Source organism: Ambystoma mexicanum, chromosome 8 (genome assembly GCF_040938575.1).
Source record: "Ambystoma mexicanum isolate Mex_15411 chromosome 8, UKY_AmexF1_1, whole genome shotgun sequence".
NCBI classification, from domain to species: Eukaryota; Metazoa; Chordata; class Amphibia; order Caudata; family Ambystomatidae; genus Ambystoma; species Ambystoma mexicanum.
The window spans coordinates 993,711,551-993,729,791 of NC_090929.1; the positions used below are offsets into that span (position 1 = coordinate 993,711,551).

General features: G+C 46.3%; 1 protein-coding gene across 1 annotated transcript in view; it reads right to left on the reverse strand.

Moving 5' to 3' along the window:
• Positions 1-18,241, reverse strand: part of VPS13D (vacuolar protein sorting 13 homolog D) — a 3,263,180-nt gene that overhangs the window by 1,085,011 nt on the left and 2,159,928 nt on the right. Inside the window, exon 42 of the mRNA XM_069610908.1 lies at positions 17,232-17,384. Coding sequence (XP_069467009.1) covers positions 17,232-17,384 — 153 coding nt within the window. The remainder of the gene's footprint in view (positions 1-17,231; positions 17,385-18,241) is intronic.

Below are 18,241 nucleotides of genomic sequence, written 5' to 3' on the forward strand. Positions count from 1 at the left end.
GGAAATGTGAGTCTATTTAAGAAAGATATTTTTATTAAATTGGAGCCAAAAAGAGAGGCAGCATGCAAACTACCTTTAGGGAAGAGAAAGTGAATGCGATTAGCGTGCAGTCAAAATTATTAACACTAGATCCAAAACACTTAGCAATAGGGAAATTGGTGAGTTTGCCTTTAGAAGTTGAACCAGCAAGTACCAAACTCAAAAAAGATGTATGTGACTGGCAAATACTAGAACAAAAATCACAGGCGGACAAGAGCAATTGTATTTGGCTTGAAAGTCTGCTGAAGATTGATGATGCCCTAATACTAAATAGGAGCAACGTCCTGAGACTGTTACACCATGTACCGAAGTTGAGGTGTATTAAAACATGGGATGAGATTCCAAAATGGCTGCAGACAGGAGCGCAACGTAATTGCAGCTCTCCTTCCTCCCGCTCTTTTCTAATGCTGTTGTGTGATTAAAAACCCTCCCCGGTCGCAGAACAAAGAGAGAAGAGGATCAGACCACAAGTGGAGAAGATTTGGAACAAAGTTTGGGGCCCGACTATATGAGGATTAAAGAGGAGCGAGTCAACCCAAAAGCAGCTAGTAGCGCTGAGGGAAAACTGGCCGGTGCCCCTGAAGAGCGTGATAAGGCGAGTGCCTAAAGGAGAGGAGGAGCGGCGCTGAGAGACCCTGTGGAACCGGAGGGGGAAGCCCGCAGGAGATTGCAGGTCAGGTGCCCGTAAAAGGAGGGTGAGGCATCCCAAAAAGTACAAGGTGACAGAGGAGGTAGTCAAAAGAACATGGGGACCCCCAGCACTGGAGGAGAATGGATCGCTGGAGGAACGGAGAGTATCGGCGACGGTCCTCAGAGCCACCCAACTTAAGGTAGACAGTGGGCTGGGATTGGAAGCCTGAAAGGACCAGAGAAAAGAAAGTAAGCCCAGGAGGGCAAATATAAAAAAGAGGCGAGGTTGGCATTTTGTCGCCTACCTTGTTCCTCAACCTTCACAAGGAATTGGGGTTGAATCATCACGAGCAGCCCTTCCTCCCTGCCTCCCTCGCAGCCAGGGGTAAAGGAGATCTACAGGCGGTGCGGCACCTCTGATACACAGAGAAAGGTGAGGAGGAAGTGGAGTGAGAACATAGGCGATCTCCTCATAACCGTACCTATGATGACAATAAGGGTAAAATAATCACGCTAGTGAGGTGAGCCCCCGGAGAAGCTGTGCACTTGATCAACTATCTGGACTTTGTTGCAGCAATCACAGTGAGGAGAGTGACTGTGTAGCGTGTGGGTGAGGCGAAGGACGCCCTCACGCCGCTAAAGAATGCAAGGGAGACGAAAACACTGGCATTCAATAAAGCATGTGAGGTTCTGACTTTGCATAAACAACCAAAAGGAGTTGGATATTTTGGGTGAGAGCACTGGCTCAGAGGACCAATTCCATCCTACGCGAGAGAGCTGAAGTGTGAGGATGTCTAAAAATAGAGGAAAGGAGATACAAACTCTACCAAAAGGCAAACTCTACCAAAAAACATGAAGAAACCACCGGAAGGTACGATCCAAAAGTTATGGAGAAGGGACACAAGATCCCCTCTTGAGGGAAAAGGCAGCTCGGAAAAACAAGAACAGATGGGAAGTCAAAGTGAAGATCAGACGGTCACACAAGACATTCTTAAACAATATTTACAGGATTTTGGGGACAAAATCGCAGGGATAGTTCAGGCACAACTGGACAAGATGCACGAGGACCTAGCTTCAACATTGCACAAGATACAAGGAGATGTCAACAAGCTAGAGGAAAGCGTGGATGCTCCAGGAACTAGCAGAAGATGCGCAGAAAACAGATGAGCTAGTAGAATGTCTGGCACAGGCTACACATGATCGGCAGCTACAAGCTGAAGACCCCGAGAACCAGTCAAGGGGTTCGAATATAACGGTGAAGGGACTGTCTGAAGAAATACAAGACAAGGAAGGCAAGTCTGCAATCGTGCAAATATTCACTGAGTTTGCAGATCTGAACGGCGAAGCCCAACTGTAATTGGATTGTGTCCACAGAGAGGGACCAATGAGGAAAGAACCTGGGGCAAGATCGAGAGATGTGCTGGCGGCCCTACATGACTACAGCCATAAGGAAGGAATACTGGGGGCGGCAAGGAAAGTGAAACTGCTGTCCTATAATGGATCGGAATTACAACTCTTCCAAGACTTGTCCCAGGTAAAATTGATTAAGAGGAAGAAAACGGGCCAAGTGGTGAACTTCCTCCTCAATAAACACATCCGGTATCGCTAGACATTTCCTTTTGGGATGGTGCTCGAGTGGGATGGCAGGCAACATCGGATCTCGTCCTGAAATGAAGGTGGAAGTATACTCGGACTAGAATAAGAAAAAGCAGGGTCCAGCGTGCCGACAAAGGCAATAAGGGACAGAAAGAAAGAATGGGAGTGGACAGTGGCAAAGCGTAGACATACGAGGAAGAAAGGTACACCTGGGGACAGGAAGGGGTTCCGGGACTGAGGATCGGAGGACTAAAGGATCACTTGGAGGAAATCCAATGCGAGCTGGTAGAACTTACAGCTCTGAAGGATATCTATATAAGGTAGCCCAGGGAGGGCAAGAGTTTTAGTTTATAAGGGTCGGGGTAAGGTGGGAGTTGGGATCAAAATATGGGCGTAGGTGAGCAAGCACGGATAGGGCTGGGTTTTGGTTCGGGCTCAATCCACAGGAGGGCGGATCGGGAGGGCCTAAAGGCCAGTTGAGTCAACCCAGCGAGGAGGGGGAGGGGTCCCAATAAAGAATCCACTGAATCTATAGATAGAATAATGGTCTACTCAGGAGATGGCTAAAATGGATAGTTTAGGAATTATGTCTCTGCACATTAATGGGCTGAACTCGCCTATGAAGAGGAAGCAGTTGTAAAGATTTCTCCAAAGGGAAAAACCTGATCTCTTGACCTTACAGGAAACACAAGCGCAAGCTAGTGACAAACACAAAAAAAGGATACAGGGATATCGACACATTTTCCAGTCTAAAGAGGGGGGGGGGGCAAGGAGGGGTGTTAATAGCAGTGAGGAATAACTTGGACATCACTGTGGGAGAGTGGGAAAAAGACACCATGGGGAGATATGTAGCAGTCATTCTATAGGGGAAAGGGGAACTCTATACTATGTACACCATATACGCGCCCAACTCGGGACAGGATGGATTTACACAAAAAATATTGAACAAGTTGGAAAGATTTGCTAAGGAGCAGATTGTGCTGTCAGGCGATTTCAACATAGACTGGGATCCGAGGGCGGATAGGAGTGGGGGAAGGGTGGGAACGCAAGGTAGGCCCTCAAGAGAATTAGGTGAGAGACTGTCATTGGTGGACGCCTGGAGGGAAAAGAGGGGTGATACTAAAGGATATACCTTCTTCTCTCATGTTCACAGGATATCCTCCAATAGGTATCAAAGAACTTGTTGGGTCTGCTACTTGAAATTGAAGTGGGTGCTATCCGATCATGTCCCCTAACCTTGAAAAGTGAGGAGCAAAGACACTTTGCCTGTTTATGGAAGTGGAAATACCCAGCATATAGATTCAAGGATAAAGTCCTGAGGGAGAAATTACGAAGGCGTATAGAAGAATTATTTCTCGAAAATAAATTGGGGGACATGAACCAGCATGTAAGGTGGGATGCATTTAAGGCTACGATTAGAGGTTGCAGTTAAGATTCGAGGAGATAAAGAAAGGCGATGTCTGGAAAGAGAGCTAGAAGAAAGATTAACACAGGTCATGGCGAGTATAGGTTTGGGAGCCAGTAGAAAAGTTCGGAGAGAAGATAGGGCCATAAGGGGTCAATTAGAAATGATACAATCGAGGGAAGCAGAACGAGCACTGCTGAATGTAAAGGCGAATAAATTAGATAGGTTGCTTGCAAGGTTATTAAGGAAAGAGGAAAAAGCTATAACCATATTAAACATGAATCAGAGTGGTAGGGGAGTGTTCAGACATAAGGGATATTATACAGGAATGTTTGTTTTATTGTATACAGAATTATATACATCTGATAATCCCGTAGAGCAGATGCAATTAGACTATTTGGAGGGGTGTAATCTCTGAGCAATGTCTGAGCAAGAGAAAATGGAGTTGGACAAGATGTAACGGCGGAGGAGGTTCGTAGGGCCACCAATAAATCACCTGGGCCTGATGAGTTTACAGACGACTTTTATTAAGTATTCAGGGAACAATTAATCCTGCATTTGGTCCCGATGTTCAATGGCTTTGGGGTAGTGGGAAAGACCACCCCAAAGATGGAAGAGGCCAAAACTTATCTTTCTGGAATTCTATACAGTAATTGCTAGACTCATTAAAGGTTTATTTCAGGCACACTTCAGGGGGCAAGTCACTGATTTAGTCTGTTCTAGAATGCCTCAATTCAGCTTTTCATCCTTCTGAGGTCGATAAATGAGTAACAACACAGATTGGGTGATATTGGGTGTATATTTCTTCTATATAAAGCGCTTAAGCGTAAGTGCTATATAATAACACATCACTATCATTTGGTCAAGGACGTTTTCTTGCATTCACAGTAATTTGGTAATATGGGCCTATACACACTGATCGTAACGATAAATATGGCGATCCATTCTTGTATGAAATGTACATCACATTATAGTGATATCGTAACCATATTTTTCGTAGTGTACAATGCTATGTGATGCATCTTCCTGTTTTGTCAACGGGTGAAAGGTTGTGTTCCATCGCTTCCTGTGATATCACTTCGGGGTGGGGTCAAATTACATCACTTCCTGTGATGTCATCAGGGGGTCAAGGGTCGTTGTGATGTCACTTCCGCTACCCCTGGCATTTTGGTGAAATGACGTCCGTGTAGTAGGACCGACCAATCTTGAGTTTTAAGAGGCAGACAAACAGTTGACAACACTAGGAGAATAATACATTGAATTGAAAAGGTCAATATAAAGAATCCCGGCTCTAGTAATCGCTTTGGATGCTGAAAAAGCGTTCGATAGAGTGGAAACTTGGCTACACGCTTTGCCAGCATTGGATGAGTACCAGTTTTTTTTGTTTAACTGAGTGACCAAGGGGCCGAGGAGAGGCCATCACCTGCCTCTTGATAGCAGTGAAATGCAAGATCGAAATGGTGATAGTATTGGTAAAGCAGCCAAATCATTTTGTACAAGTATTGATAATGAAGAGGAATCTCACAAACTCAAAAAAATGCATATGATAAGTGATATGAAATATATCCGCCTCGAAACAGTTGTGTATAAGCGCACTATAAATAAAATATCATATCATATATACTGGAACCCGAAGGGTATTCGTGAATACTTTGTGGATTCCTTTTTTGAAACATTGGATGAATGCTGTGACACACTACTCAATCCCAAGGTGGTAATTTGTAGTGACTTAAATATGCCAAGTGAAAATGAGAAAGCCAGCTTGGAGGGGGACCAAAGTATCGAAACAGAGGGAATTATGATGGGAAGAAATGGGAAATAGATACATGCACATGTTGAATGGACTAGTCAAAGGTGATATGTTTAGGCGGCCAACATGGAAACGAGGAACCCAAACAGCGACAATTGATTACATTTTTTAAGTTTCAACCTCTTGCCAGCAATAACCAGATTTGAGGTCTCCAAAAGTGAATAGTCATGACCACAATATCTTGAAAATGTCCTTGTGGTAGCGGTCACCTCGATCGACGTATACTGCGAGGCTCGAGGTCAACCAAGGGCGTAACCGCCTATGAATTAACCTGTACAATATTGCACTATTGCAGCAAAAAATATTTGGAGGATTTTGTGACCAAATGGTTATCACCAAAGAATCTTCGACTGATTATGTGTCTTTCTTGGTGGAGTTCACAGTCTGTATTGGCATGGGTAAGAGGAATGAGTTTGCACATAAACACTCTTATATCATTAACTTAGTAAAAGCAAAAAGAGAATTAAGAGCAGACTTGAAAATGATCAAATCCGGCACAGGCACAAAAATGTTTCCACTCTTGAGAAGGCGACGACAAATCTATACAAATTGGGTCAGAACACGTAAATATATAATTGTCCAAGAGGATGCTGAGAATATGTTGTCGAAAATATGAAATAAAAATTTGGCAATTGATAAACACTCCACAATAGGCTTTACAGCTAAGTGCTGTTTCAGAAGAGGTTCTGGGTTAAACATTTCACAGTCCTCTTCAAGTCATCAGAGAACCATGCCTCTATGGAATTGGATGACGAGGATGACTGATCCTTCACTTTGGAGAAAGAGGATCTGGCTAGACTGATAAGGCAATCAAGCAATTTGCGGGCACCTGGCCACGATGGAATCACTAACGTCATGCTAAAAGAGGAGGTAAATGCCTGGTCAGATTTCATCTTGATCCTATTCTCAGCGATCACCAGATTGAAAACCATACATGGTTCCTGGAAAACATCAATAGTAGTCCTGATTTCTAAAAAAGGCATTACAGAGGACCCCAAGAATTACCACCCTATTGCACTCTTGGATGTGGTGGGCAAGTTGTTTGCCTCACTACTTCTAGAAAGGTTGGTACGGTGGGTGTTGACTTCATGGAAATTCAATCTGTATCAGTCTGGTTGTGTTAAGGAGGTTGGTACTGGCTTGAATATTCTTCTATTAAATATATTATTCGTTCTGTCATGGAAGGCGAAAGAGTGTACTTTGCGTTTGTCGATCCTGAGCAATCATTCAACTCGGTGGATAGGGTCCTCCTCTGGGAGAAACTAATCAAATGAGACTGCCCAGTGGGACTGATAAAGGCTATTAGGCCCCAGTAAACCGACACCTCCCTTCGGGTAAAATTGGCTAGCAGGCGACGACTATCGCGACCCATATTGACCAATAGATGTCTAAAACAAGGTTGCCCCTTGGCTACGGCCCTTTATAAATCTTCCATTTCTGATCTGATGGAGACACTGGGCAAGCCAAGATCATTCCCCCAGAGTTTGGGAGGCACGCCGAATGGACACCTCCTTTTTGCACTTGATTTGGTCCTTATAAACAGAGGCTTACTGGCCTCCAAAGGCAACTAGGTGGCCTGGAGAGGTATGCAACAGCCAATAATTTAAGGATACATGTTCCTAAAACAAAAGACTTGGTAGCCCAGTCACCTGTGGGAGGGATAATTAAGTTCAGACCTTAGGGCTTGAGCCTTGAACGAATAACCAGAGTAGAATCATTTATCACCTGGGGATGTTAATAAATTCAAGCCAGAATGATGCACAGAGGGTTGCTCAACTAAGGACAAAAGTGAAAAATATTGCCTCTCAGGGTTACATTTTATTGAGGAGATTTTGCCGGTTTTCGTTGACTCCACTGGTGACATTTTACAAGATGAAGGTTGTGGCCATCTTGACTTATGGTGCAGAGTCTTGCCTCTCCACTCCATTTGGCCTGTTTTGGAGGGCTTATTTTGGAAGAGGGTCTTATAACTTCCCAGGGGAATTCCGATGCAGGTAGTGAGATGTGAGCTGAGACTCATCTCACTGCAAGCTATGGTTGTGTGGAAGTCCCTTTCCCTCTATCAAAAGTGTATCATGAATTCCCCTGTAAGGGGATTCTGTTTGGTGAAGGGTGCTTTAACAGATCATGGCAAATCAATTTTGGAAGAATGGAGAGTGGCTTGTCGCGCTATAATAAGGGAATCCTTAGTCATCAATCCAACAGTAGAGAACTTAAATTATGGAGGAAAAAATTGGCGTGAAACAGTAGACCAAAGAACACTTTAAGATCTATGGAAATTGCCCAAGTGTTGATCCGTTCGTTTAACACAATGCCGAAGTATCTCTTGAAGTTTCTAAGTTCATGTGTTTTTACATGAACCTATACCCTACCAAGGAGATCTTGATTGCGAAAAGGCAATGACAGGGTACTGATCAGTCTTGTAGGTTTTGCAACAATAGGGAGGCTCGAGAAACACTGTCACTTATTGCTGTTATGTATAGGATTAACTGAGAAAAGAACATTGTGGTTGGGTAGGTTTTTCACAGAAATGGAAACGTTGACTATGGATGATTGGTAGTTCCTCTCGAGGGCGGGTAATAGAGTACCAGTGAGGTAATAGAATACCAGTGATATTAGCGTGAACCGGATTTCTTGACGATGTATTGGGAGGGGCAGATTTGGAATAATGAGAGGAGCCGTTTTGGGTAGGGGAAAAAAATAAGTCTGCACAATGGAATTTTGCCATGAACGATGTAAGAGCAATACATTTTTTTTGTATATATATTTATTCATTTTCAACAGTAAACAACCAGTTAGAACTTCCAACTCCCCACCCTGCCCCCCTTTCCCCTCCCCCCACGTCAGTGGTGGCCTCCCGAGCCCCTCAAAGATCCTTACACCTGGAATAGGTCCAATATCCTGATTCTGTGCGGACACCATTGCATCATGTAGTCCGACTGGAGGTATTCCAAGACAGTCCCCCACCCCTTTGTGAATGATTCAGTTGAGCCTTGCATGCTATGTGACAGTCTTTCTATTGTGGCCAGGGACCATACCTTCTGCAGCCAGCTAAATGCCCCAGAGGTTCACATTTCTTCCAGTTTTGAGCAATCACTGTCCAAGCCATAATAACCAAACCCATAAAACATCTCCATTGAGTCATTGAGAGTTTCTTTGCTGCATAATCCCTCAGGCCACACAACCAGACCTGTACACCCAGCCGATCTACGTAGGGAAACATCTCCTTCATTTGAGATTTCACCTCATCCCAGAATACCTGCACCCCTTTACAATCCCACCATGTATGCCTCCAGGAACCCTCCTCTCCGCAGACCCTCCAGCATAATTTGGAAACTTTTGGGAACATCCCATTTAGTCGCTTTGGTGTGTAGTGCCACTGCACAACAATCTTGGCCCACATGTCCCTTGAGTGGATGGAGCTGGTCATCTTAGGGATATTTCCCCATAGGTCTTTCCATTGCTGTATACTGATATGCTCACCCAATGTTCGTTCCCATTTTATCATGTAGTTCCACTTGATCTCCTCATTCTGTGCATTCATAAACTTGTACCGTGTTGAGACAAATTTCTGCGACCCTGAATTGGTTATGGTGTACTTTTCAAAGGGTGAAAGGTCTCTTTCGGCCGCCCGTTTAATTTCAGGCGTCATTAGCCAATGGCGGAGCTGTTCATACTTGTATCTGTGAGTTCTTCAGCCTCAAAAGTCTAGCGCAAGTATCAAATGGCTTGACCTCCCCGTCCTGATACATTTCTCCAATCTTAGTCCACGTTGCCCGTTCCCATTTCCCATAGGCCGCTTTCTCCATACCCGGTGGGAAATCCAGGTTCCCAAACATCGGGGTGAACAGACCCGGTACAGTCATCAAAAGCCCTTTACCCGTTTGGCCATCCCAGGCCTCCAGAATAGCTCCCATAATCTTGCTTATTCGCAAGTTTGCATGTCTACCGCCTCTGCCCTTCCACAACAAGCCTCCTAGCTGGGTTCTTGCTAGTGCTCTATCTTGCTCAGCCCATATCGTTTGCCCCTTTCCCCCAATCCATTCCTTTATGGACCATAGTTGCGTCGCCTGGTAATATCTGAAGAAATGCAGGAAAGCTAGGCCTCCATCCTGATACTGTGCCGACATCATCCCCCTTGCCACCCTGGGCCGTTTCTTCCTCCAAACAAAAGAATTAACTATTTTGGTGAGGGCTCGGAAAAAGTTCTTGGGGATCGAGATCGGTAGAGCCTGAAAGAAATATAGCAGCTTGGGAAGGACAGACATCTTGACCGAGACCATGTGCCCCCACAATGAGATCATCATTGGATTCCAGCGCTCAAGCTCTCTTTTAACCTTTGCTAGGAGACCCGTGTAGTTCTGGCCATAGAGGGCCTCCATACTGCTCGTAAGAGTTACCCCCAAGTAATTAATCCCTACGCCAGCAACCTTGAGGTTAAGAGAGGCCGCCACTCGGTTTATCTCCGCACCGACCCCTGCCAACACCAACACTTAGGATTTATTTCTATCTATTTATTTTCAGCCCAGACACCACTCCAAATCTCTCCACTTCCTGACAAACCACCAGGAGGGATCGGGTTGGGTCCGCCAGAAGAACCAGCATATCATCCGCATATGCCACTACCCTATGCTGGATACCCGCCATGTCCAAACCTACGATCTCGGGATGTTCTCTGATCCTAATTAGGAATTGCTCTAGGAAGACAGCATATAGCAATGGCAAAAGCGGGCATCCCTGCTTAGTGCCTCTCGTTAACTCCACCCTCTCCGTGACCTCCCCCGTTCAGAGCTATTCTGAGTGAGGGGGTGTTATAATTGGCTCTAACCATTTTCATAAATTGCTCCCTGAATCCCATACCCTCCATAGTCTGGAAAAGCATTGACCATTCCACCCGGTCGAATGCCTTTTCGGCATCCAACGCCAGGAGAACTGCCGGGGTTTGCTTGAGCCCTATTTTTTCAATTAGGTGTACGATTCGCCTAATATTGTCATGAGTTTTACGGCCTTGTATAAAGCTTGACTGGTTCTTATTAATCCATTTGGGGAGCACAAGAGTCAGCCTTGCCGGCAATATTTTTGTGTAGATTTTAGAATCTAAATTTATCAAGGCAATAGGACGATAAGAGCTCGGAAGTGATGGGTCCTTGCCTGCCTTACGAAAAACCAAGGCCTTGGCCTCGTTCATTGACTGAGTCACGGTGCCTGCCTCCCTAAAGGATTTAAATAAGGTTGCTAGAATGGGGGACAGTACATCCGCATACATCTTGTAGAAATCTGCAATGAATCCGTCAGGGCCCAGAGCCTTATTTGCCCGGAGTTCTCTTATGGCCTTCCTAACCTCCTCCTCCCCGATTTCCCTTTCCAATAATTGTCTGTCCTCCTCCAAGAGCCTAGGCAAGGTTATCGCACGTAAGTAAGATTGTTGGAGCTGACCATTCGGACTATACGAGGAGTACAGTTTCTGATAGTAGTCTCTGAAGACTTCCCCTAAATCCTTTGTGCGGGTTACCATCTCTCCCTGCTTTGTTTTTAATCTTTTAATCGAGAGTTCTTGCTGTTTTTCTCTCAACTACCTGGCTAGGTACCGGTCTGCTTTATTCGCCTTCATGTAATAGTAATGACGAAGAAATAAGAGATTTCTCTCTACTGTTTTAGTGTGGAGCACATCCAACTGAGCCTCAGTTTGCCTTAGTTCTCTTTGCAGGCGACGAGTGGGAGTTTGGGCAAGTTCCCTTCGGATTTCCGCCAATTTCGCCTCTAGTTACTTCTCCATTGCATATCGCTGCTTATCTTTGGCAGCTTTCAGGGCTATCACATGACCCCTTATCACGGCCTTAAAGGCCTCCCATGACGTTCCTACACTAACATCTCCCGTGTCATTGAGGGCCCAGTATTCCTCAATCTTTTCCCTGACCGAGTTACCCACTACCGGGTCCTGGAGGATCCCATGAGGGAGCCTCCATCGCCAGAGTCCCGATTTCTGCTCCGGAGATTTTAACACCATCCCCACCGGCGCATGGTCTGAGAGCGATATAGGCCCAACATCTACCTCCTGTACATTCCCTAGAAGCCCCACAGTGGCCCAAAAGTAATCTATCCTGGACATAGAATTATAAACATGAGAGTAGAAGGTGAACCCCTGCTGTTGACCCCTCAATTCCCTCCAGACATCACAAAGCGCCAACTGGCTCATTTTTTGGCAGAGCCGCTTTGATAGACCTCTCGGTCCTTGATTTCCCGTGCTTCAATCCACAGCAGGGACCCAAGCCATGTTCAGATCGCCCCCTAAGATTATTCCCCCTTCGCAAAGGCCTCCAGCTTCTCTAGTACTTCTCTCAGAAACCCATCTTGCCCTGTATTCGGAGCATACACCGAGGCTAAGGTGAATACCCTCTCCTCCATCGTAACATTAACAAACACAAAGCGTCCCATTTTGTCCGCCTGGGTATTAAGTATGTGGATATGTACCCCATCATGAAATGCTATTAAGACCCTAGCCTTCTTGTCAACCGCGTTGGCTTGTATTATCCGCTTGTACCTCCTTATGCACAGCCTTGTTTTTTCCTGTAGTCTAATATGCGTTTCCTGCAGGAGCAGGATGTCCCCCTGTCCCTTCTTATGAAGTCTTCCACTTTTTTCCTCTTGACCGGGGCATTGAGACCTCGGACATGAAATGTCCATATTTTCAGCTTCCCCATTGTAATTGACCTTTACCCTTGAGTATGCACCATTTGGATCTCCGCAGCCCCCTGGCCACGACCCTCCCTCCCCCACGCTCCCGTGCTCCTCCCCCCCACCCCAACATCCCCCAAACCCCCAACATAGGGCCCAGGGACCTATGAATGCTAGGACGCCCCCCGTCCTTCGCACCTGTCCCTCAGTGAACTCGGAAAAAACTCCTCGGGGAGTCCTAAACCCCGCATCACCTTACCAACTCACTCGAAAAGATCACAAAGAAATCCCTCACCGGGCTGCACCCTTATGACTATTGTTGCGGGACAACCCCCTGATTCCTGGGATGTCTACATTCCCTTATTTCCAACGCCTGCCAAACCAAATTATACCAGCTGCTAGTATTTCACAACGGTCTCCCTCCCCTGACTACTACTTTCTGCGCTGAACCTCCTTCCATTCCCATACCTTTTTACTGTGCGAGCCCCTGAGCTGCTGGCGCCCGTCGCCTCCAGCATCTTCCTGCACGCCCATCACCTGTACCCCCTCTTCGCAAGTTGTCACTCTTCTTGGCTTTCCTTCCCAGGAGAACAACAGACCAAATGGGAAGGTCCATTTATACCTGATCTTCCTATTCACCAGCTCCCTGACCACAGGAGCCATCGCCCTCCTCTTCTGAAGGGTCACCTGCGCCAGATCCTGGTATAATTGTATTTCCACCTCATTCATTTTTATATGGTCCATTCCCCTGGCTTTCCTCAGGATCTCCTCCTTCTGCGGATATGAGGACATCGCCAACAAAACGTCTCTGGGGCGTTCCCCCGGCCCACCCAACCTCCTGGGTTCCATGCGGTGGACCCTATCAATCTTGACCGATTCTGCATCTTCCTCTGCCAATATGTCTCGAAACACTTCTTGCACCGCTCTCTTCAAGTCTTTCTCCTCCACCGTCTCCACCATATTCTTAATACGGATATTTGCTCTCCAGGACCGATTTTCCAAGTCCTCGCATTGCAACTCTAGGTTATGCGTCAGGCTAACCAGCTGCTCCTGTGTTTCTGCATATTGCTGAGTTTCTTCCTCCATATTTTGTACTATCTTTTCCAAGGTGTCTGTACGTTCTTCAAGCTTTGCAACATCCTGCCGAATGTCCTGGACTGCCGTTTCATGTCCTCTCTCATGCTTGCGAACTGCTCCTGCACCGTGGACATAAACGTGTCCTGAAGGTCTTTAAACCACACCTGAATGTCGTCCTTCAAAATCTGAAGTCCCTGCACGGGGGTTTGATTCAGGGTCTCCGGAGAGTCTGCGGGGCTTTCACTCGGTGGTCGCCCACCACTTCGCACGCCCACATCTGGACTAGGTTTGCGTCTTGCTTCGTGGAGGTCGAGTGTGCCCCGGATGGGCCCCCTTTTCCTTTGCTCTTGGACATCTGGGCTCCACCGTTGCAGGTCTCCGCCTTATTTGTGACTTCCACTTCCCTCACCAACCAGGGCGCACTGTTCTCGGGGGGCGCCTCAGCACGAGGTGAACCCCGGCCTCTCTCCAGACCGGTGTGCGGAAACGGATCCGGCTCTCCCCCCTACTCTGGCCAACCTGAATTCACCTTGTGAAGTCTGCAGCACTACCTCTATCCAACACAGTTCACTACTTTGCATGTAGATCTGGTAAAAATATAGGAAAGTCTGGTGCCCCCTGGTTATGGCATATTATTGCAGGGCGCCGCAGTGGACCACTTCCTCCAGCAGAAGTCTGTCTGGCCGCTCAGACCGCCCACATTCTTCCAGCTTAAGCTTTTAAAGATGGACCCTCCACAGGGGGCCCCGCCTCTGCCGCCATCAGGCCCCGCTCCTAAACACTATCCGGGGGGGGAGGGGAATGGGCTTCACCCCCTCCCCCACCGGGTCTCCCGGCACCTGTTACCACCCGGGGCCCCCACAGCCGTGGTCACCTCCACTCCTGCTCGAATTTTCCAGGCGCAGAGCAGATGAATCTCCCCCGCTGCTTAGCTTTCCGGGACACCGGAGTCTCCTCCCGGGGTGGCTCACCGCCTATGGGTGCCCCTCTGGTGCTCCTCCAAGGCAGTGTAGCCAGGGGAGGTTCTACTCACCACATCTCACGGGGGTTCGCGGGCTCCCAGTCCTTCTTTACTGTGTTCATTAGTCACCTCCAACAGCTCTTATGCCCCACCGGCTGCCTCTTCTTGGCTGCATCAGCCGCTCTCAGGCAGCCCCAGCTTCCGGAACCGCGGGAGTGCTATCAGGCGCCGCCGTCTCTGCGAAGGGGGGAAAGGGGGAACCGGCCCAGAGCCTCCCGGCCGTCTCCACTGCACCCTCCCAGCTGGTCCTCCAAAATCTTTAGGGCTCGTGCCACGCCGGGCCCGGGATCTCCACTCCTCCCGGAGACGCCGCCAGACGCGGACAGTTCCGCCGGCTCAGCGCCTCATCCTCCCGCTCTGCGCTGGATCCACAGCTCCTCCGGGGAAACCTCGGGTTGGCAGGTCGCATTTAATTGCGCTCCAATGCTTTTTGTAGTGCTTTCCTGGTGCGGCCCGGCAGGAGCAACCACTACGTGCGACTCCACACCATGGACGTCATCTTGGGAGAGCAATACATTTTTATATATAATTGTTTTATGTGTAATTTATGAAATGTGGTTTTACTTGTATGTGGGTGAAAGGTTTAATTCTTTCACCATTTGGCGTCATTGTGGCTCACAAGGTCTTGCAAGGTCCCTCTACATGCTGGAGAGCTGCAACTGCAGGAGGAGGCCTCTTGGTTCACTAGTCGAGGGTCTGCAAAGTCCCAAATCCAAACTGAGGATGGCGACCCATGAAGTGAGGTAGCCCAGGTGGCAGCTGGCCAGTCAACAGGGTGGTCACAGGACACTTACGACAGCTTACAAGGGCAGGATCCTCAGCCAGGTGCCCAGCCTGGTTTTTCCCAGTTGATGCAGCAGTTGGAAAGTTCACATTTCAACAGAGAGGATATTCTGGAATGCATACTACAAGAATCTTGCTACCATCGCATTTAATCATGTAAATACCTTGCAGAACAGGGCATGTCTTTGCTCATCAGCAATAGTCCAAACCTGGTACAGGGAGGAGTATGCTGTGGAAGAATCCTTTGACAGGAGATGGGGGAAGTATGGAAGTATTTAAAATCTCTGCCAGGCGCTGAGCTTTTGCTTGATGAAGTTGCTGAAGCTGTTGCATCCTATTCAGGTATGCTGTTGGGCCCACATGCGCTATTATCTCGAAAGGAGCCGGTGCTGTAGGGTTCCCAGAGTCAGAAATGGGGGGCTGTGGTGGACGAGGATGTGGCAGAGGTGGCATAGAATGTGGCAAAGACTTCTTGAATAGCCCTTACAGTACATGGTAATGTTTGAAAAGTGCATGATGCTGGAAGTGCCCTAAAAGCCTGTCCTCACTGAAACCTGTGAAGTCAGGGTAGAGAAAGGCGCTCAAGTGGAGTTAACAGCTGGGCACCATGTGGGTTGCATATGCAGTGTCATCAAGGGGTCGGAAAACAGCATGGTCCCTGCAAGAAAAGTATAAGATATCAACTAAGGTGCTGAGGTCATGGGCAACCAACTGACCTGGCTCACAAAATACGGCAGTTAAGTGATGGCGGAAACCCACCTTTCCGGCCCCCTCCAAATGTTCACCCTACTAAGGAGGGAATTCAGCGGACTCCTATGTTAAGAACATGTCGGAGTAGAGTCAGCTGCCATTTTCAAAATTGTGCTAGGACTTATCATTCTTGCCCATGATTCTGTCTTTGCAGGGCTTTGACAAAACTGGAGTGTAGATATCTGTCCCTTACTATTACTCAAAGTATTAGGCCCACACAGATCCTTGGGTGGAGACCCGGCAACACCTGCTGAAACCTCAGAGCAGACTCCAGTGCAAAGACAAAATACTTCACGTGGGAAGCCCTGGTGATAGTCTCCAGAGGCTGAAGTGTTAACTCAGGATGAGACACTGTGCAAGACCCTGAAGGAACCTGTGCTTCCCCACCGGTACAAGACAACAAAAGACCCTTGAAGTCTTCACCAGTGCGAGCATGGCTAGCCTCAGGGTTTACCATTGGTAGCACAGTGGCTAACCATGAGAGAACTGGTAGGATCCCTCTCGGATGCGGGGCATCCAGGAAAAGAATCTCCACGCCAGACTGCCTTACAAAAGAGCTGCACACTTTTAGTCTTTTGATATGACATACCCCTGCAAATGATTGGGGAAACGAGGTGAGGAGCTCTTTCTACCTCCTGAGTTGTATCTTCAGGGCAAAATGAGGGAGAGACCTGCACCCCATACATACATCCAAGTAGCTATCGGTCCCAGGAACATGTAACAGATCCTTTGGGGTTCACACTCTGAGAACTGCCAAGAGCATGACCTTGAGGGGGATAAGCCGGTTTCCCATGGAGGAACTCTGCAGGAAGCATGGAGAAAGGAAAAAATAGAAGAAAGCGAAGAACAAGTGGGGTAAACAAAAATAGCCGCTGCTCTGTAGGAATGTAATCCATTGAGTGTGGAAAAAGGGACTGGCAGCCGAAACTGGAAGTTGGAGCAGGAGCGCATGAAGGACATGACCTGCGAGCCTAGGCTGGCTCCATGCCTAATTTCAAATTTCAAAGGCATGTGGTGTGCAAAAGACTCCAGCTCCCTCCGTATAGGATGGACACACATCAGTATGCTGGAAAAGAGATGGGTAGTAGGCATATAGTCCATACTTTTAATTTAATGTGATTTGGGACATTGAGAATATATACAGTGTTGAATCTCTTAATTTCCACTGTGCTAATGATTTCCAAAAATAAAAGTTGTAGTTTCTCCCACATCTCGATGTCTGCAAATTCTGCTTCTGTCAATGCATGTGATGTTGGATTAGATATGTGCACAACAAAGTTTCAATGATGTTGAAAGCCCAAGGGTATTATGCCAGGGAACCTGGATGAAAAAGTGAAGGGGCAATACTTATTGGATAAACAATTATCATTCTTAACTATGAATGAAAAACGATCATCAACAAAGACCAAAATCTTTCACAAACGTTATATAAAGCACATTTTTACCTGTGTCGTAGTTTCCCTCTAACTTCAAATTCAAAAGGAATTTCTTCCCCTGGGAGAACTTCCAGCCATTGGCTAACATTGTGAGCATCATCAAGAAAAGTTCTGTTACCCTCTGGAACCACGCCAGGACTTCCGCTGTAGGATAATGCTGCTCTATATACAAAAAGAAAATTAACTTAAAATCCAGTTTTTTGTAGGTTATTACTATACATTGGGCTCAACAATAATGTTCACATTATCACATCCATTCAAAATTGTGTAAATGAAATATACTTTTGTACATTAAGATGCATAGCTATCCACAAACACTCTAATGTATATAGCAAAAGATCACTGACAAATTAGGAACAACGTGCTTACCAGTAACTCCTGTTCTCCAGCATCGGTATCTTTCATAGATTCTCATGCTCTTTGAATATTATCTGTCAGGTTGGGAATCCTTGGTAACATTAAGGCAGTTTACGTTTAAAGTTGAAACTACAGTCACTTTTTTTTTTAATTAAAATTTGTTTTTAGTGCGAAAGCACCTTTACAAATTAAGACTAATAGTACATTCTTTCCAAATTTACATAGAAAATTAAGACGACTTATGCAACAATAAAATCATACAATATAAAATACATCCATTTCTACATACAACCACTATACATAAAAATAAGAGAAAATGTCTACATTCAGTCATACAGTCACTTTAAAACAAAACATATTTCATAATTTTTCAGCATTTCAGACATTAAATCAATCAATTTCCAGTTGGGTTACTATATAGTTTACAAAACGTACCGTCGACAGTATAACTGTGTTATTAGAGCCCCACATACAGTTCATCTATATGCAGTTTCTTGCAAAGATAGTATTTGCCAGTGCAAATTCTTTCAACATATTTACAGGGGTGTTTTCAAAATAAGAACAATACAAAAAACAAATGTTTAAGATATTCTTTTGTCTCTTTACAGAATCTACAAGTATCATCAAAATTAATATCTTGATTCTTTGTCCAATACTTAGTT